General features: G+C 35.9%; 1 protein-coding gene across 4 annotated transcripts in view; it reads left to right on the top strand.

The window, feature by feature from the left end:
• LOC135748538 (guanylate-binding protein 2-like) overlaps positions 1 to 19,339 on the top strand; it is a 32,011-nt gene extending 12,672 nt beyond the window's left edge. The window contains exons 1-11 of one of the 4 annotated variants that reach the window (XM_065266763.2): positions 10,776 to 10,916; positions 13,321 to 13,514; positions 13,658 to 13,785; positions 13,897 to 14,006; positions 14,092 to 14,300; positions 16,182 to 16,424; positions 17,095 to 17,243; positions 17,368 to 17,499; positions 17,851 to 18,063; positions 18,278 to 18,380; positions 18,665 to 19,339. In XM_065266763.2, the coding sequence (XP_065122835.1) occupies positions 13,328 to 13,514; positions 13,658 to 13,785; positions 13,897 to 14,006; positions 14,092 to 14,300; positions 16,182 to 16,424; positions 17,095 to 17,243; positions 17,368 to 17,499; positions 17,851 to 18,063; positions 18,278 to 18,380; positions 18,665 to 19,074 (1,884 nt within the window). In that variant the 5' untranslated portion in view covers positions 10,776 to 10,916; positions 13,321 to 13,327 and the 3' untranslated portion in view covers positions 19,075 to 19,339. Of the gene's footprint in view, positions 1 to 363; positions 607 to 780; positions 930 to 1,047; positions 1,180 to 1,379; positions 1,593 to 1,706; positions 1,810 to 2,658; positions 3,121 to 10,775; positions 10,917 to 13,320; positions 13,515 to 13,657; positions 13,786 to 13,896; positions 14,007 to 14,091; positions 14,301 to 16,181; positions 16,425 to 17,094; positions 17,244 to 17,367; positions 17,500 to 17,850; positions 18,064 to 18,277; positions 18,381 to 18,664 lie in introns of those variants that run through there. The other 3 variants (XM_065266756.2, XM_065266749.1, XM_065266757.1) reach the window with 3 other exon arrangements.
• The last annotated feature ends 1,414 nt before the right edge of the window (positions 19,340 to 20,753 follow it).

Below are 20,753 nucleotides of genomic sequence, written 5' to 3'. Positions count from 1 at the left end.
CTTAGTTTTGGTAATCTATTCTCCGCAAGCATGTAAAAAATAGTTCATTAAAATTTCACTCCCCTTGTGATGTCAGAAGGGGATACCGCCCCTTAATCTGCACTATCCAAACACGGCACTGCCATTTAGTGCAGAGATCAGTTCATTTGCATTTTAAAGGACACACCCAAAAACGGCACATTTTGCTCACACCTACAAAATGGCAATTAAATTTTTTTTATAATAAATTATCTATGTGGTATTCTGAGCTAAAACTTCACATGTGTACATTGGGGACACCAAAGTTTTTTTTGACATATTAAAAAAGTATTGTGAAATGTCCTCTTTAAAAAAATTTTTATCCTGAATAACTCTTTCATTTAGGCGTAGGAAGAAAAATCAGTGACTTCAACATGCCTCGTGAATGTATCCGGAGTTATTTTCCTTCCCGGAAGTGTTTCATGTTCCCACCTCCAGCCTCACCAGAAAACATGAGATGTTTAGAGAGCCTTCAAGAGCAGGACCTTGTGGCAGGTTTTCTGGAGGCCACACGTCGTTTCTGTGAATACATTTTTGTGAAAAGTGCTGTGAAAACATTGAAAGGGGGTCACAGAGTTACTGGGAAATGTGAGTGTTTTTTAAATTACCATTTATACTGTGTAAAGTATTTAGATAAAAACAGAATCACAGGGCAGTCATGCTTACTGCATAATTTTTGTAATTGGCTGTTTTTGGTAAAAGCTATTGGCTGTTAAAATTTAATGTCGTTCTCTTTAAAAGTGTGTGTGTTTGATTTGTCAGTGCTTGGTCAGCTGGCTCAGATTTATGTAGATACAATCAGCAGTGGTCAGGTGCCCTGTCTGGAAAATGCAGTGCTTGCTCTGGCAAATCAAGAGAACCAGGCCGCTGTTCAAGAAGCTTTACAAGTGTATAAGAGTGGCATGGAAGAGGTAACACACACACAACTTTAAACTTTTTAAATGTTTTGGTTAATGCACATAGACAAATGCTAATTTGCTTGTTCATAGGCAAACACATAATATATACATTTGAGTTTTTTTTTTACAGATAACCAGTAAGTTCCCAGTAAGCATGGATAATATAACCCGCGTGCACCAGAAGTGCAGCAGTCGGGCAACTTCTGAATTCATGAAACGCTCTTTTAATGATATAAAAGGAGAATACAATACAAAACTGAAGGTGAGTTTTATAAAGAAACTCACAAATGCATACTCTATACAGCTATGCAATGAATAAAAATGCAGCCACAGGATACACATGCAGGGCTTAACGCTAAGGATTTTTTCTACTGGCCCGGTTGGGCCCCACTGAAAAGCATAGAAACCGTTGATGTAAATTACTCCTTTACTAGGTATTTCTCTTTGCTTGTATGCATATAGGAGGAGATAGATATTTACTATGCAGCCCTGCTTAATCAGAATGAGACGGCATCTGAAGAAAAATGCAAAGAGCTGCTGAAGAATCTGTTCTCTGAAATGAGTGAACGACTGCAGAATGGAGCATACAGTCAACCTGGAGGATATGAAGTCTACTGCAGAGACAGAGACGACACCATTGCACAGTACCGCAGAGAACCAAACAAAGGAGTAGGGGTGAGGACACTTCCTGTATGTGTGTGTGTGTGTGTGTGTGTGTGTGTGTGTGTGTGTGCACGCGTGTGTGCGTGTGTGTTCTACAGTAAGTTACTGTTATTTGTTTATGTGCAGGCTGAGGCTGTGCTAAATGAGTTTTTGACTCAGAGAGGATCCGAAGCAAACACCATCCTTCACGCTGATAAAAAACTCACTGAAAATGACAAAAAGATTCAAGGTAAATGTTTATACGAAATAAAAACATTTTTTATTTCTTTCAGCTGGAGCATATCTAACTACTGTAGCAATCTGACAAATCCAAGACAAACTTCCTACAACACTCCTAACCACCTCTGCAGTCATCTAAAGGTTTAGGCTAAAGTTGGGGTCAGACTTGAAAGCAACATATCAGGGCTGGTATGGCACAGTGCTAATAACTGAAAGGTTGCTGGTTCAAATCGTAAAGTCTATGTAAAGTCTGATATTAAAGTGTTCTCAGTTCCTCACACCGCAAAAAAATTTTGGTATTAACCACCCCAATAAGAAGGATTAAAAAACTGCAAGTATATAAAGTAATGGATTTCTGCGATTGTGGTAGGGGCGGGCCATGCTTGGTGACTCTAGTGCAGGGTTATTCAAATCTTACCCTGGAGGGCCGAGCACTAGAGAGTTTAGCTCCAAACCTGATCAAACACACCTGAGCAAGCTAATCAAGTTCTTCATGATCCCTAGACAATTACAGGTGAGTAAGTTTGATTAGGGTTGGACCTAAACTCTGTAGTGCTCAGCCCTCCAAGGTAAGATTTGAATAGACCGGCTCTAGAGCATCGTCGATCCACCATTTTAGCCAAATAATCCTGGAAATGTGGAAAAACTGTTTAACAGTGTAAATCCACAATTCAGTACTACGTAGTTCAGTCTTTGTAACATATTTTAGCAATACATTTCTAACATGTATAATGTGTTTAAACACAAGTCTATTATTGATCAAAGACCCTAAGTTGATCTGTTAAATTGGCTGTGGATAAAACAGTCAGCAATAATGACTTACATGTTTATTAATTTTCTGTCTTGGCTAAATGGTCAGAGGAGAAAGAAAATGCAGCTCTGCTTAAACAGAAGTGTAAAGAGGAAGAGGAGAGACGAATCGAGAGTGAACGAATGAGGCAGGCAGAGCAAGAGCGTCAGGAGGACAGAATTAAACAGATGGAGGAGAAGTTCAACAAGGAGATAAAGCAACAGCAGGAAGAGATGGACAGAGCTCTGGAGAGCAAGCTGAGGGAACATGAAGAGCTGTTAAAGAAAGGCTTTAAAGGGAAAGCTGAACTCCTTGAAGAAGAGATCAAGAGTTTAAAGAAAGAAAAAGAGAAGATAAGTCCATCTGGTAACGTTTTTAAAGAATATGTAATGCCACTTGTCAGTACTGGTGTGGACCTAATAAAAAACATCCTATTGCAGAAAACTATACAAAATGGCCTCACAGCATTTTTTAAAAGATAATCTGAACCCGAATACTGGTGTTGGATTAACACGCTTTTGACATATTAGAGCTACACTGTAAAAAATGCTTGTGAAATCTACAGTAATTAACTGTGTTCATGCACAGCAAATAACTGTAATAAAGTTCACAGTGGATTACAGTGCATTCAGTGTGAAATCACAGTAGTGTTTTTAAACTGTAAAAATCACAGTAAAAAGGTATGTGCTGTAGAAAATCACAGTAAATAAAATATCCTGCAAAGATTCACAGTAACCAGCAATGTACTGTAGATACTCACAGTAACCAACATTGTACTGTAGAGACTCACAGTAACCAACATTGTACTGTAGAGACTCACAGTAGGGGTGAGCAGGGGCGAAAGTACAATTTTTCAGAAAAACTTAATTTTAAAAGATAAAGTTTTAGACAGATATATTTTTGCTGTGATCAGTAACTCAAGTGTGGACTATGAATTCCAGGTGAAATTTTGGAAACAAAATGGCCTTAGACTCTGTCAGCAGGGACGAAAGTAACACATAGGTGGCTCAAAAGCAGAACAGAACAAGATAGATTTTTGTGTTACACTTGTTTTTAGTAAATAAACATGACTATGATCTTGTTTATATGTATTTTCGGTTAAATTTTGGTTTCATCAAATGTTTCTAAAGCAACCTGACAGTACAAACTTGAATTGTTGAAAAAAAAACATTTTTAACAGTTTGAACACAATAAAATTAAATCAAATAAAAAAATATAGATTTTCAACATAATGCAACAGTATTGGCAGTAGGAGAAGAGTAACAAGTGTTACTTTCATCCCGACAGGAACTCCTGACATTTAAACCCGATTGAGTTTTATTTTTAAAAACTCTGAGAAATCAAACTTCATGATGTGTTACAGCTCATTTTACAGTAAATGTATTTAAGTCCAGTCAACAACAATTTTTGTTAGCAACATGCTGATGTCTAATCTTATTCAGGATACTAAAAATAAACTGAAGAAAATTATTTCTTCAATAATCTTTGTTGGGAATTCCTTTTTAAAGTATATTTATTATATTATATTTGAGTATTATGCTAGTAATGACAAATTAGATTTATTTTCTATTTCTTTAAAGGAGAAAGTCACTATGATTATTGTTTTGTCTACAATATGGTACACACAACATTCCATTAAATATGCTACCACACTGAAATAAATTGTAGGTTACACTTAATACTTATACAACTATAAATAAGTTTTCAACTATGTGAACCAACTTTCACTAATGTGCAACTATTTCTCAACTAACTGTCTAACTGTCCTTAGAGTATTAGTTGACTGTTAGGGTTAGGGAAGAGGTTAGGGTTAGTGGAATAATTGACACCTGCAAAGATACTTATCACAATATCATCACAATAAAGTGTGAATAGATATTAAGCAGACAGTCTACTTATACGGTAAAGATTGGTAGGATAAATAGTTGCAAAGTTACTTATAATTAGTAAAATGTCTAAAGTGGACTATTGAAAAAAAGTGTTACCAAATTGTATTGGCTGACTCGTCATGTTGCTTTGAGTATAATTGGTTAATATGACTGTCATTCAGTAAACTGGCCAATGACTGCTGTGTGAGCACTGGTTTAGTTTGAACAAACTAAGGGTGCATCCCAATTCAGGGTCTGGATCCTTTTAAGGCCGCGGACTTTGAAGGCAAGGCTCAATATTTGAAGGCAGCAGCCTCTAAACGCCACGGAGTGAAATGAGACGGTCTAGCCTACGGGGGCATCACTTGCTTTTCCCGCCCACTACGCTTGTCACTGGGACACAAAAGCTGAGACCTATCAGACTTTTAAAAATGAATATGGTGGCAGATTTTTTTATTTTACTTTAGAAAATATTCAAACAAATTAGCGTCGCACACCTGAAGTCAATAGATGGGTGCGTAGGATAAGACGACAAAAAGTCTCAAAATATACAAAAAAGAACAATTCCCACACACTATCTGCTTACTGAAAAAATGTATTTAATGAAAGTTGGGTTGCAACGTTTCGATCAACTGATCTTCATCAGGCAACATGAAGAGCAACATGATCTTCATCAGTTGCCTGATGAAGATCAGTTGATCGAAACGTTGCAACGCAACTTTCATTAAATACATTTTTTCAGCAAGCAGATAGTGTGCGGGAATTGTTCTTTGTATACTTTAGAAAATATAACACATTGATGCAGATTAAACTCCAACAGTATGTAAAATTCACCAACCTTAGAAATATACAAAAGCAAAATGCAACACACAACATTGCAGCAATAATATTAATTTACATCACTAAAACATCATTTATAATAGTAAAACAGACACAAGGACCTTTAATTAGCAAAATATACAATTTTATTTAACTACAGTTTTGAATGTTTATTTCAAAATACCCAGACTTCATATTGAATTTTGGGATAGCCAAGGCTGTGAAGGATACATCTATGGATCCTCGGTAGGGCTGTAACGATTTATCGTGCAAATGCGCGTTTTCTCAATTAATGAATTTGCATGAATTACGGTGAAATGCCGCCACATCCAAAAGCCAGGGGGCGCTCTCGTGCAGAAACTAACTTTGTGCCACAGAAGAAGTAGGCTAGAATTGCAAACGCTGCTCCAGGAAATGTCTACAAGAATATTTATATTGCTGTTCTTCAAATAGTTTCAGGTATTTTCATGATAATAAAGAATATTTTGAATGATTTTGAATGATTTTGTTTTATTTTGAATGATTTAGATTTTTGATGCATAATCAGGCAGGTCTTTATAATGGGACAAGCTATAGCGTTACAGCCCTAACTCGGAATCAGTGGGGAAAAGGCCACAGTGAGGCTTTTATATGAATGAGCCTTCGAATTGTGACAGCCTTCGTCACAGCCCGGTGATGTCATTTGCCTTCAGATACGGCCTTGGAAGGCCACAGCCCCTGAATTGGGATGCACCCAGTATGTCAGTTTAAAGGGCGATTTATAGTCGTGCATAGGTCCGTAGCCTGTGCATAGCTCTGCGTAGCCTGACGCGCACCTCACAAAATTTTTAACAGCGCATCAGATCTACTGACGCGCGTCTATCTACAGCGCGTCAGATTGGTCCACCAGAACCCCTCCCGTCAGGTAAAAAAAACTGTGTCATAGGTATTTCCGTTTGTGACGGTGAAAACAAAAATGAGCCAAGTTGAGGAGTGATTTAACTCAAATTGCATCAAAAGTCGATGTTTATTTACTTCCATCATTACTGGTCTTCTCAAATTATACACAACAAGTTGCTGTTTCTTCTTCGTTTGTGGGTTAACCTGCTTAGCTTCTTCTTCTGTGACTTCTTTTGCTGCTAAAATATTTAATTTTAGAGAAAATACACATGGTAGGCTAATAGATACTTTAAACAGTATTACACTGAAATCATCTTGGCCATATGCTGGTGAGACATGAAAACACATAAGCCATCTGAATGGAGAGCAGTCCCATTAGAGTTTTACCAGTGGCTAAATATGTTTAAAATAAATATGTTTATTCATACTGTAGGATCCAGTAGATTACTAGCAATTTAAATGAAAACAGCTTTTCAATTTCTTAACATTGTCTGTTGTGGTATGGTTTCACTGACCTTTTTGGGCATATTTTAATGTTACTTATACACTGTAAAATTAGGATTCTGAATTTAGAATCATTTTTAGAATCAATGGTTGTGTTGTGCACTAGAACTATTTATTTTGGAGTGAAAATATTGTAGACATAAATTTGTTTTGCATTTCAGTTATTATACTTCACAGTAATATTGTGTTTAATAAAAATTGGAGGAAACTTTAACAGTTTACTTGAAGTGTACTTTTGATTTATAATTAATGATTTTGTTTTATTTACAGATTGTACTGAATTATATTTAGATATTTTTAGATTGTAACAAAAGTTTAAGATGTTTTAAGATACATTTCTTGGGAATTCATACTTTTTCATCCAGATTAAAATGTTATTTTACAAATGTTAGCATGCATTTATTGAATGTATTTGACTGTAAAAAAAAAATTTTTAATTTAGTACATATCTGTGAAATAGTAGCATTTTCCCTCAAATCAGAAAACTTATTGTATTGTTTTGTAATTTAGCATATTTAAATTAGATAATTAACGTTGTGACATGATCACACAAGATACATGTTTTACCACTCATTATATTGTGACTTATGTATATTTGAGTTTAAATTAGTTTTACGTGTTTTCTTAGCCATTTTATCCTTTTGCTATTTTATGTGTGTATGTCTTTTATTTTGCTTCGTCTGCCTGTCATGTGAGGGGTCACATGACATGGAACTTTGTATAAAAGGAAGGAGCAGGAGCACATGGTTAGCTGACGCTATAGCTAAAACAAGCGGTTGCTGGGTTGTGGAGTTTGTGTATTTGGGCTTACCTGTCCAGTTACGTTTTATGGACTTTGGATATCACTTTCTTGGATTTTATATACACAGTGGAAACTTTGCACATTTGGACTTTTAACACGCTTGGACTTTTATATTGTTTTAGATTTGTTTTTTGTATTTCCACCTTTTGACAGTCTTGAGTTTTTAAATAATTGTAAATCAACCTTTAAGGCTGGCCGTTACAACTTTATTTTAACATTGATGAATGTTTACAGAAAATAACTAACCAATCAAATGCTGTAGGGAAAACCACAATGAACTATATATTAAAAACATATAATCTCTGCTTAGTTACTTGTCAATGACTGCCAGTAAATTACTGTGGAAAAAAATCACAGTAGTTACCTGGCAGCCATTGACAATAGTAATTTACTGTAGAAAAGAAATCACAGTAGTTAACTGGCAGCCATTGACAAGTAACTTACTGTGGAAAAGAAATCACAGTATTTAACTGGCAGCCATTGACAAGTAACTTACTGTACGGAAAAATCACAGTAGTTAACTGGCAGCAATTGACAAGTAACTTACTGTACGGAAAAATCACAGTAGTTAACTGGCAGCAATTGACAAGTAACTTACAGTACGGCAAAATCACAGTATTTAACTGGCAGCAATTGACAAGTAACTTACTATAGAAAAAAAACACAGTAGTTAACTGGCAGCAATTGACAAGTAACTTACTGTGCTTTTTCTAAAGTAAGTTACTTGTCAATTGCTGCCAGTTAATTACTGTGAATTTCACAATATGTTTTTTACAGTGTATGTAGCTCTCAAAGGGACACAGGGTTTTTCTTTCTTTCATGTATAATAAATATCTTAGTACTGTATTTGTGTTAACTTACAACGGAGTGCAAGAACTATGTGAACTTTTTGATCTAACATTTTTGGGGATAATCATAGTTAGATCTTTCAACTATGTACTGTATTCATTTTTTTTTTTTTTTGCAATATTGGTAAACAATCATGTCATTAAAGGAACAGTATGTAAGAAATTTATATCAATTAATCATAAAATGGCCCTGATATGTCACTAGACATGAAGAAATCATTTTCATTTCAAATAAAAAGTGCAGTTGCAGCCCTCAACTGATGTTTATGTTGTCATTTTGTGTATTGGCTACCAGTTGGGTGATTGCAGTACCAGTTTTAGCCACAAGTTTTGTGATTGCAATACCAGTTTTGGCCACAATCCTACATACTGTTCCTTTAAAGTAGGTTGAAATTGTAATGGACATTGTTTAAGTTCTCTTCATTGCTGTAAGAGCCCACAAATGACTATAGCCTAGTACACTGTAGTACTTTTTAATTTCAGTTTAGTGCTGTGTTCAAAATATCAATAGAACGATATCCGTCCATCTGTATTTTACTGTATTTAGTCTGACTGCATGTTTATACATCTTTTTATACAGTAGATATATAATAATTATAAACAGACAATAATGTTACTAAATTCTGAACGAAATCGTGATAAGCATTGTATTGCAATGCCTGGTACCGGGATACGTATCTTACCGTGAACTTATTGGTGATACATAGCCTCAATTCAGTTATTTAGACTATTATACATTTTTTATGTCACTAAACTTGCCTCAATCTTTTCTTGGGTTATCTCAGGGAACACATACTGTTACAATGTATGCACTGTATGTAGGTTTGGATAAAATGCATGTAATTGAAATCCTTTTATGTTTCATATGTTGTCTCATCTGTCACTTTTATCGTAATACAGTGAAATGGATTATCTTGTTTGTTTTCTCACTGTTTATTTGTCACTTTTAAATTAATAAAGAGAAAACTTGTAACATAATATCTGTTTTATTATAGTTGATAAATGTACTACTTTTAAAAAATAAAAGAATGAAAAACTATCAACTAATGCAGTGGATCTCAAACTGGGAACAAATAAACAAATTTTAAGTTTTGTAATGTTTAATATCATAAATTTTCCTTGGGGGGGAGGCAAGGAAGGATGGACTATATACAAGGGTGAGCCGCACGCCAAAAGGTTTGAGAACCACCAAACTAGTCCAATCACAGTGGAGGAGGGGCGGGACAAGTATCACAGCAACCAACCGTCTTACAGCTGACGTATCAGAGCTGCCAAAGCGCTTAGCTGAAGAAAGCTGGCACTCAGGCGTTGTCCAGGCATTTTTAGCTGCGTTTAAAAGTTTTGATGTGCACAACCCCTAATTTGGCACATATGTCTGTTCACTTGTGGGAGCGCCATCAGTCAAATCCATTCCACTAGAGAAATACCCTAATAAATTTAACTCCATTCCATGTACAGCGATGCAAGAAAGTTGCGAAAAGTTTAACTTTATGCAAGTGTTGAGTACATTTCTGAAGCGACTACCAATAATAGCGAAACAGTGGAGTTCACGTCATCCTTCTCTCGTCAGTTACTGGAGTGGACAGTACTCAATTGTTTATGACAACCAAATTTAGAAATGCCTTACTGATAGAGACAGGTGACACACAGCGAGAAAGTCGAGGGGAAGCAGCCAGCGACCAGCAGTAGAAGAGCGACACAATCTCATTTAGTTCAATGGAAGCCTAGTGACTTTCAGCGACATGAGCAAAAGTGACCGTTGGCGACTGTATGGGCATGTCCAGCAACGCGAGAAAGTTTAACTTTATGCAAATGTTGAGCGATTTTCGAGAGCGACTACCAATGATAGCGAAACAGTGGAATTCATGCCATCCTTCTCTCGTCAGTTACTGGAGTGGACGGTACTTATTTGTTTATGACAACCAGATTTAGAAATGCCTCGTTGAAAGAGACGGGCGACACACAGCGAGAAAGTCACTGGTGGTCTGAATGAGGCTTTAGCTGTAAAAGCAATTGTTTAATTAAAAGATCAACACGAAATACAAGAAAATGGCATCTTCTCCAGTAAATGTTTTGGACCCACCCATTTTTTTTATTTTGAGGCCCATTATTAAATGCATTTCTTTCCGCAATACCCTCTGTCCTGTAAACATACAATACCAGTACACTACATTAAAACATTACTGTATGCCAGAATTCTTTTTATAAATAGTTTAAGTGAACAGTCATGTATTGCTCATGTCTGCATGTAGCCTATCTCTACCCTGTCATCTTCCTCTTAGACTGGCGGGATGTTGTTTGATAGATGGGAACCAATAACAGTAGTGGGCTATTAAAACCTGAATGAAGCCCAAAACACAGCAGCTTGTGATTCATTAAGTTATTTATAAGACGGCCTTTACCCTACAGCAGAAAGATTTGCCAGGAGCATGCGCTCTGTCTGTAGGTCTATAGCGGTTATGAGAGTGAAAGTGAAAGTACCGGCGTGAAGGAGAACAGCTGCTGATTTCTTGGAAATACCATAGTGTTAAGAAGGGTCATATAAACTCTATTTAAGGGCAAGTCCCTGTTCAGTCAGTATTCATCCTAGAAGATTAGAAAGCCACGGTAAGATCTGTTAATGTTTTAGAATTATGTAAATGCATGTTGTAAGATGTACCGTTTCAAAGCTTATTTGCTAAATCTGCAAATGTTGATATCGCGACAGCTAGTTGTTAAAAAAAAAAAATACGTTATGGTGTGTTAACAAACCATTCTTAAGAAATTCTTCTTGACAAAGATATTATTTTATTAAAAAAGTTACGTATATTTTCAGTTCTTTTTTTAAAGATTGCTGTTAATTAAATACATCAGGGATGATCTCAGCTGCATTTAGATATTATGTAATTGTACTGGATTTCTAATATTGTTATACGCATCTGAGTTTGAGTGCACTTTTGACTGTTACGTCTCAAAGATGATTTTAGTAGGGGCTACGTCAATAGTCAAGACAAATTTTACCACACTACTTTACCACAGTTTAGGCTCTTACTTTAAACATATAAAATAATACGATTAATACGTATTACGTAAGGTATAACTGTAACATATCCTTTTGATAGTATACTTCATGTTTCAAATGGACAAGCTATTGGCAATAAACAATTACAGACACTGATATTTATAATTAGATATTATAAATATATATGTATTTATTTTCTTGCTCTCCATATTAAATTCGTTGTCAGTTACAGTCGTTCAACTAACATATCAGGCTCCTATATATTAAAACAATGTGTTTGCTAGGCTAAAGGAAAAATTATTGTTATATAAAAGCACATACCTCATAAGCAAGCTAGTGTATTCACAACAAGCTAACGTTAAGTAACATAAATATTTTTGTCACAGGCGCATGTTCTCTTTTGTGCTTGGAGGGACCCCTGCTGGTCACTAGCACTGATTGTTACCATATCTTACATGTCATTAGGGTTGCCACCCATGTCTGATAAAAAACCTGGACATATCGATGATGACCCGGCCAATTGGTTTGCTCACAAGCCGCCACCCCCCCCCCCCCCATAGCATAATATTTCTATAGGCCTATGCCATTATTGGCAACACTTTACAATTCTCTTTTTTTCAATTCTTATTTGTTAACTAACCGTGAGCAGTACATTTGTTACTGTATTTGTTAATCTTTGATAACGTTAGTAAAAAAAAATACAGCTGTTCATGGTTTATTCATGTTAGTTCACAGTGCATTAACTAATGTTAACAAGATTTAAATAAATGTATTATTAACATTAACAAAGATACAAAATTGCTTTATGCTATAAGTGCAGTTTATTATTAGTTCATGTGTTAACTAATGAATCTTATTGTAAAGTGTTACCCAATTAATTGTTCATTATGTTAAAATATGTAAATCAAGTTTACAATTTATTAAAGCTGCTTATACTATTTATGTAAACTGTTTTTATTTATATTCCATTGCAACTCTAAACAGGTCTAAATAGCATCTAGCAAATATGCACATGAAATTAAACTTGTTGAACTCACCTCAACATGTATTTTACAATCATTTAACCCGCCATGGGAAAAGCTGAAGTCACTGTTACAAACTCTACACCATGCAAGATTTTAACTCTTTTAAGACAGGGATACACTTTCGTGTAGTCTAGTGTAAAATGTGTCTTACATTTTCGCTTTTGGGGCACTCTCCCTCTGCCATGGCGCTCCTGTTTCTAGATACACTGATTAGTTTGGTTCGGGAGAAGAGATAAAAGCCCGCCCACACTGACAATTGATTGGTTGATGTCCTGAAACAGGCCAATCAGGATGCTAGCTGTCTTACATGCGCTAAATGAGGCAAACACACACACAGACGCAAGGTCTCCCTCTCTGCCGTGCGCGCGCTAAATTTCATATTCACATAGCTTTTCGAAAACCGGGACATTCAGTGTCCCGGGAGAGTTGATAAATTTCCCGGGACAGGTTATTAAAAAGAAGGACAATCCCGGTAAAACCGGGACAGGTGGCAACCCTACGTCATATGTATTATGTTTATCATATGTTCAATTTCTAATACCGCCGCTTTTTCCGAGTTTTGCTAGCAAACAAAACAGAGCGTCCACAAGTATCGCGATACTTGCCGCTTGGATAGAGAGATTTCTTGGTTTTAATGCAGTTTGAAATATATATATATATATATATATATATATATATATATATATATATATATATATATATATATATATATATATATATATATATATATATTATAAATAGTTTTGTCACCCCTTACTAATTCAACACACTAAACTAATAAGATAAATTGAGAAAATTACTATTTTATTTATTTAATTAATAGGTCAGACAAAGAGTTGGCTGTGGTCCATTTTAGGGTTTAGTTAAATTAATAAAAAAATCTTATTTGGAATGAAAGTCAATAGTTAAATTACAATGAATATGAATGTAATGGATTGTGTTAACATTTTTTATTTCATGTGTGCGTCTGTGTGTTTTTGCGTAGAGTCAGCATGTCTTCTGCTATGCCTGCTCCTGTGTGTCTCATTGAAAATGAAGACAGTGGGACGCTGAGTGTTAGGAAAGAGGGCAAAGACATTCTGGATAGGATCAATGGACCAGTGGTCGTGGTGTCAGTAGTGGGACTTTACCGTACAGGAAAGTCTTACCTTATGAACCGCTTGGCACAACAACAGACAGGTGAGAGAACCTGCAGAAAGTTTTTATTACATGCAATAAATGTTAATATAGGACATACAAACAAAATGTGTGTATCTGAGATTAGAACAGTAAATGCATCAAGTGCTCAAACATTTGAAATAATAACAATGTGTTTGTTTCAGGCTTTGCTCTTGGGAACACTGTTGAATCAAAGACCAAAGGCATCTGGATGTGGTGCGTCCCTCACCCGTCTATGCCAGGACACACGCTGGTGCTGCTGGACACAGAAGGACTTGGTGACGTGAAAAAGGTGAGAAAAGCAACACACACATTCATTTTTAGGCATATTTGTTGGGCTATGATATGAAAGTGGTAAGTTTTGTAGTATTCCTAAGATATTGAGAAAAGTTGTGTGTTTCAGGGAGACTCTAAAAATGACGGCTGGATCTTCTGTCTGGCAGTTTTGCTCAGCAGCACTGTGGTGTACAACAGCAGAGGAACCATTGATAATAATGCAGTGGAACAGCTGCAGTATCCTTTATCATCATCTTACATACATGACACACATGCACATTCTTTTATTTACAAGAGGCTGTTATTCCTTAATGTTCTGTAGCTACGTTGCAGAGCTCGCTGAGCAGATCAAGATCAAATCACCATCATCTGCATCAGAAGAAGATGAAGAGGGGGAAGAAAATTTTCAGTTTGTGTGTTTTTTCCCATCATTTGTCTGGGCAGTGAGAGATTTCACGTTGGATTTGGAAATTAAAGGAAAGAAAGCAACAGAGGACGAGTACCTTAACTATGCTCTTGGGCTGAAGAAAGGTAATATATAGTAAACAATATTATTTGCCCACAAACTGCATGTGTGTTTTTAGTAGAATAAAAAACTAATTCTTCTAAAAACACAGATGCAGTTTGTGAGCAAATTTAGTATTAGAAAGAGTTTAAAACCATTTTACTTGTGCACTAAAACGTTGACCCGTGATACCCATGAGGAAAGGGCACTGAAAATAACCACTGCACTCTAAAAACAAACGGTGCTAAATAGCACTAAAAGTGACTCGTAATCATAAAGAAACCGTTTTAAGTGCTATATAGCACCTATGTAGTACCTGTGTAGCACCTGTGTAGAACCATATTGTTCTATATCTGGTTTTATATCACCCCCTTATGGTTCTTCATAGGTGCTTTACAGGTGCTATATAGCACTAAAAATGGTTCCCCTATGATTACGAGCTTAAGTGCTATTTAGTAAAAAAAATTTGGGGGGTATATTGCATTATACATGTGAAACGTACCAATTTTCCAAAGTGCATTTAAAGGGACACCCCACTTTTTTTGAAAATATGCTAATTTTCCAGCTCCCCTAGAGTTAAACATTTGATTCTTACTGTTTTGGAATCCATTCAGCCGATCTCCAGGTCAGGCAGTAGCCTACCACTTTTAGCATAGCTTGGCAATCCATTGAATCTGATTAGACCATTAGCATTGCGTCTTAAAAATAACCAAAGAGTTTCGATATGTTTCCTATTTAAAACTTGACTCTTCTGCAGTTATGATATCACAACCCAGTCTCACCCCATTTCGTCAATATTTGACGACACTTGACCATTCGTCATATGTTGACGTGAAGGGTATACCTTTCGCGTCATTTTTTGACGAACTGGGGACTTCAATACTATTACGTCCGTTGCATTCTCTTTCCTATTTTATTACCATTTGCGCGTCGGTTTAGGGTTAGATTTACATAATGACATCCCTACCCAAACCTAACTCTAACCCCAACGCCAGGTGACAACTGTTTCTAACCCCAACGCCAGGTGACAACTGTTTCTAACCCCAACGCCAGGTGACAACTGTTTAATTTCGCGTACACTGTTTAATTTCGCGTACACTGTTTAATTTTGCGTAATCTAACCCTAAACCGACGCGCAAATGGTAATAAAATAGAAAAGAGAATGCAACGGACGTAATAGTATTGAAGTCCCCAGTTCGTCAAAAAATGACGCGAAAGGTATACCCTTCACGTCAACATATGACGAATGTTCAAGTGTCGTCAAATATTGACGAAATGGGGTGAGACTGTGTTACATATTACGCAGCACCTGCAAATAGTCCCCCGTATCTTTCAATAGCAGGTGACTATTTTCGGGCACTACTTAATATTATAACTACAGATGGATACAAATACAACAACAGACGGACACAAAAAGCCATGTTACAGCAGCAAAGTCCTTGATTATTACGCCAGAATGAGAGTATAGTTCCTAGCCATATCTGCCTAGAAAATCGCAACTTTCTATTTTCCATCGGTCTAATTACATGATGTAACTACAGAAGAGTTAAGTTTTAATATAGGAAAAATATTTAAACTCTTTGGTTATTTTTGAGCACAATGCTAATGGTATAATCAGATTCAATGGATTGTGCTAAGCTATGCTAAAAGTGGTACTGCTAGACCCTGAGATCGGCTGAATGGATTCCAAAACAGTAAAAATAATTTAAACTGTAAAAAATATTTAACTCTTGGGGAGCTGGAAAATGAGCATATTTTCAAAAAATAGAGTGTCTCTTTAAGCTGTAAATTTAATCAGTAAATGAATTCCCTGGTAATCAAACCTACAGTATTTAAAGAAAGAAATGCAATATACTGACAAATCTAAGTACAGTTGATTAGGTTAAAAATGTAACTCTGTCATTTAGGTGCGGGTAAGAAAATAAGTGACTACAACATGCCCCGTGAATGTATCCGGAGTTATTTTCCTTCCCGGAAGTGTTTCGTGTTCCCATCTCCAGCCTCACCGGAAAACATGAGATGTTTAGAGAGCCTTCAAGAGCAGGACCTTGTGCCAGGTTTTATGGAGGCAACACATAATTTCTGTAAATACATCTTCGTCAAGAGTGCTGTGAAAAAACTGAAAGGAGGTCACACTGTTACTGGAAAAAGTGAGTGTTTTACTACAGTAACTAAAAAGGTATACTGTGTGTGTGTAGACAGTAACAGTCATGATACGTTCAGTCATACTTTACTTTAAATATGTGTTAAAGGGGACATATCATGAAAATCTGACATTTTCCATGTTTAAGTGCATTAATTGGGTCCCCAGTGCTTGTATAAACCTAGAAAATGTGAAAAAGAACAACTCAATAACTTAGTTTTGGTAAACCATTCCCTGCAAGCATGTGAAAAATAGGTCATTGAAATTCGGCTCCTCCTGTGATGTCAGAAGGGGATCTTATTATAAAAAAACTGCCTCTTAATCTGCATTATCCAACCACGACACTGCCATTCAGTGCAGAGATCAACTCATTTGCATTTAAAAGGACACACCCAAAACGGCACATTTTGCTCATACCTACAAAGTGGCAATTTTAACATGTTATAATAAATCATCTATATGCTATTCTGAGCTAAAACTTCACATATGTACTCTGGAGACAACAAAGATTCATTTGACATCTTAAAAAAGTCTTGTGAAATGTCCCCTTTAAGACAGACCATAAGCAGTTGTGTACCTTGTTTGTGTGAACACCCCATCTGTGAATTGTTTAAAATACAATTCAGCTTCAATTTTGTTCTCTTTAACCATTTGTGTGTGTGTGTTTGTGTTGTCAGTGCTCGGTCAACTGGCTCACATTTATGTCAAGACAATCAATGATGGTCAAGTGCCCTGTCTGGAAAATGCAGTGGTTGCTCTTGCAAATCTAGAGAACCAGACAGCTGTTGAAGAAGCTTTAAAAGTGTATAAGAGTGGGATGGAAGAGGTAAGACACACACATTCTGTATATAACTTGAACTATTGAAATGTTTAGGACCGTTGAATGCACATAGATGCCCATTTTTTGCTTATAGGCAAACACAAAAAATATAAATGTGTGTATTTTACAGATAACCAGTAAGTTCCCAGTTGGCATGGACAGTATTACCATTGTGCACCAGAAGTGCAGCAGTCAAGCTAATTCTGAATTCATGAAACGCTCCTTTAAAGATGATAAAGCGGAATACATTTCTAAACTGAAGGTGAGTTTAAAGTAGAAGAAACACTTGCATGTGAAAAATAAAAAACAGGATACACAGAATTACAAATAAAATCTATTTTGTCTCAATTTTGAGTGTGATGAGACTATATAAAGGCATTAGTTTCTTCTAGAGTTTCAGGAGAGATCTCAAACAGTGCCACAATCACATTCTTCTAATCAGATTCTTTAAAGATCAGATTATCTGAGCTATTTTATATAATAATTGTTGGTACATTGGTGGGAAAGTTTGGATGCTGTTTGTGAAGAAAATTGCCTGTGACAAAATGAGATAGAAATGGTTGATCTAAATTACTCCACTACTAGATATTTCCTTGTGTTTGTATGCGTATAGGAGGAGATGGATATTTACTATGCAGGCCTGCTTATTGAGAATGAGACGGCATCTGAAAAAAAATGCAAAGAGCTGCTGAAGAAACTGTTCTCTAACATGAGTGAACGACTGCAGAATGGAGCATACAGTCAACCTGGAGGATATGAAGTCTACTGCAAAGACAGAGATGACATTGTTGCACAGTACCGTGGAGAACAAAACAAAGGAGTCAGGGTGAGGACGCTTCTTCTGTGTGTGTGTATACTGTCCGACCTAAGTGGGACCTTGGTGTCAATACAGACTCACCAACAGGGGACCATAGAGCAAAGAGGGGACATTTTCCAGGTCCCCTTTTGGTCATGCTTTAAACCATGCTAAAATCATGTGTGTTTGTGCCCATGCGTGTGTGCGTGTTCTACAATAAGTTACAGTATTTGTTTATGTGCAGGCTGAAGCTGTGCTGAATGAGTTTTTGAATGAGAGAGGACCTGAAGCAAACAGCATCCTTTACGCTGATAAAAAACTCACTGAAAACGACAGAAAGATCCAAGGTAAATCTTTATGAAATAAAAAATTTCTTTCAGCTGTAAAATTCTGAAGCATTTTTACAAAAAAAAAAACACACATATGAAATCAAAAAAATGTTGAGTTAAAGATACAATTTGTATAATCCGTCGCTAGAGGGTGCACAATCAAAACAATAACAATGACGTAGGCTAATGACGCTCTGAAATACATGTTTTGACCAGCTTTGCACCATACGCCCTCGAAAAAGAAGTCACCAGCCGCCACTGCTTACATGCTTAATATTTTTTTTTTCTTTCTGAATGGTCAGAGGAGAAAGAAAAGGCGGCTCTGCTTGAACAGAAGTGTAAAGAGGAGGAGGAGAAGCGAATCGAGAGTGAACGAATGAGGGAGGCAGAGCAAGAGCGTCAGGAGGACAGAATGAGGCAGATGCAGGAGAAGTTCAACAAGGAGATGGAGCAACAGCGAGAGGAGATGGACAAAGCTATGGACAGCAAACTGAAGGAACAGGAAGAGCTCCTAAGCAAAGGCTTTAAGGAGAAAGCTGAACTTCTCAATGAAGAGATCAAGAGTTTACAAAAAGAAAAAGAATCGATAAATGCCGGTGGCATTTTTAAAGATTATGTAATGCCAATTCTCGCCACAGGCGCAGACCTGCTTTCCAGCCTCATCATGCACAAATCAATAGCGAAAGGTCTCAAAGCATTAAAAGGAAAATAAACACAGCCGTGGTGTCGAATTAACACACATTCTCTTCACACATTAGAGTTTTACTGTTCCTCTGTGTGAGATGGGTTTTTGTTCCTCATTGTGTATATATGAATTCTTTGGCAATATTGATTAACAATCAATAAAAAACATTTGCAATGGATATTATCGTTTAATACTCATCATTTATCGAAGAATGCTAGAATTATGCACACAAAAATTTATTTTACCTTGTACACCTGTGTCAAAGATGTATAATAAAAGTCATTTGATTAAAGGGTGTTTTTATTTTTTTTGTCTCCTTGTTATTTTTATAGTGCTTTTCCATAAATCAACTTTGAGAGTTGTTGTTTTTAAGGTCACTGATTATTAACCTAAGGGGTAAAAGGCCCCCCAGTACAAAGCAAAAGTTATATTACAATTGAGTAACATATCAGTAAAAACTTAACTAAAAATAACTTTGCAAACATTATATAATTTCTGTTTATTTTATTTAATTCACTTCATAAAACATGAAAAATCTAAAATACAGCAAAAAAATAAAAGAAATTCTGAACGATTCTTACACTGTCAAATCAGATCTCCAAAATAACTTGTATATGGTTCACAGTAATATGGACAAATTAAATATATGATGAGCTGTAAGACATGAATTCAATACATGATACTGTACATTATATTTACTGTTTAAATCAATGTCTGCAAATGGAAATGTTAGCTATAGCCATTTGTTATTACATCAAATATTTTAAAAAAAAATGCTGTTTATCTCAATGTACTTGATGCTGTTTATGGAAAATGTAATATATTTATCCCCAAAATGGCATTGAACATTTGAACAAAACTGACAAGCCAAAAACTAAACACACATAGGCAATTAGCTCCAATAATAGGTGCACATTTTACCCCAAATACCATAGTTTTACTTATTTTACATATAAGAAAAAATGGTCACTCTCAGGATCAAGTGTAAATAAGGAATCACAATTAGTATAGACTTTTAATAAGACAATACAGAAATACACAGACAGGCAGGCAGGAAAGAAGGAAACTACACACATCAGGGAAACCTAAGAATGACAAGGCATTGGAAAACAGACAGGTTATGAAATTAAACAAGACGCAGGTGAATAGGATAATAAAACTAATAATGAATACACTGTAAAAAAAATCCAACTTTAAAATGTTCATTCAACAAAGAAAATTAAGTAACTTGAACAAAGATTTCTTTGTTGAAGGGCGTCAATTCATTATTTTGTGTTCACTGAATGAAAAAGCATAATCATTCAACTAACAAATATTATTTTGTACATCATTGTTGCCTCACAGCAAAAAGGGTCTCTGGTTTAAGCAAGGGCTAAGTCAGACAAAGACTTTGTTTATGAGACCTTTCTGTTTACACTCCCACAGTCCAAAACATGTAGATTAGTTGAATTTGGATATACTTAAATACTCTTTACCCAACTTAGTCACTAGTTGAGTAAACATAGAAATTTGCTTATTACTTAATCAGTTTAAGTTGGTTCAACTTGTTGGTTTAAGTTGTCATTTCTCAGTAAATTGAGTTAGGTGAACTACATCAGCCAAGAGTTGAGTAAACTGAAAAAAGCTGTGCAGCAAGTTGCCTTGAAAATTTCAAGTCAACTTTTTATTTTTTACAGTGTGAAGATGATGAACAAATGAGGGACTAA

Source organism: Paramisgurnus dabryanus, chromosome 6, assembly GCF_030506205.2.
Source record: "Paramisgurnus dabryanus chromosome 6, PD_genome_1.1, whole genome shotgun sequence".
In the NCBI taxonomy this organism is placed as follows: domain Eukaryota; kingdom Metazoa; phylum Chordata; class Actinopteri; order Cypriniformes; family Cobitidae; genus Paramisgurnus; species Paramisgurnus dabryanus.
The sequence above is the reverse complement of the archived record's forward strand: the minus strand, read 5'-3'. Positions and strand labels throughout refer to the sequence as shown.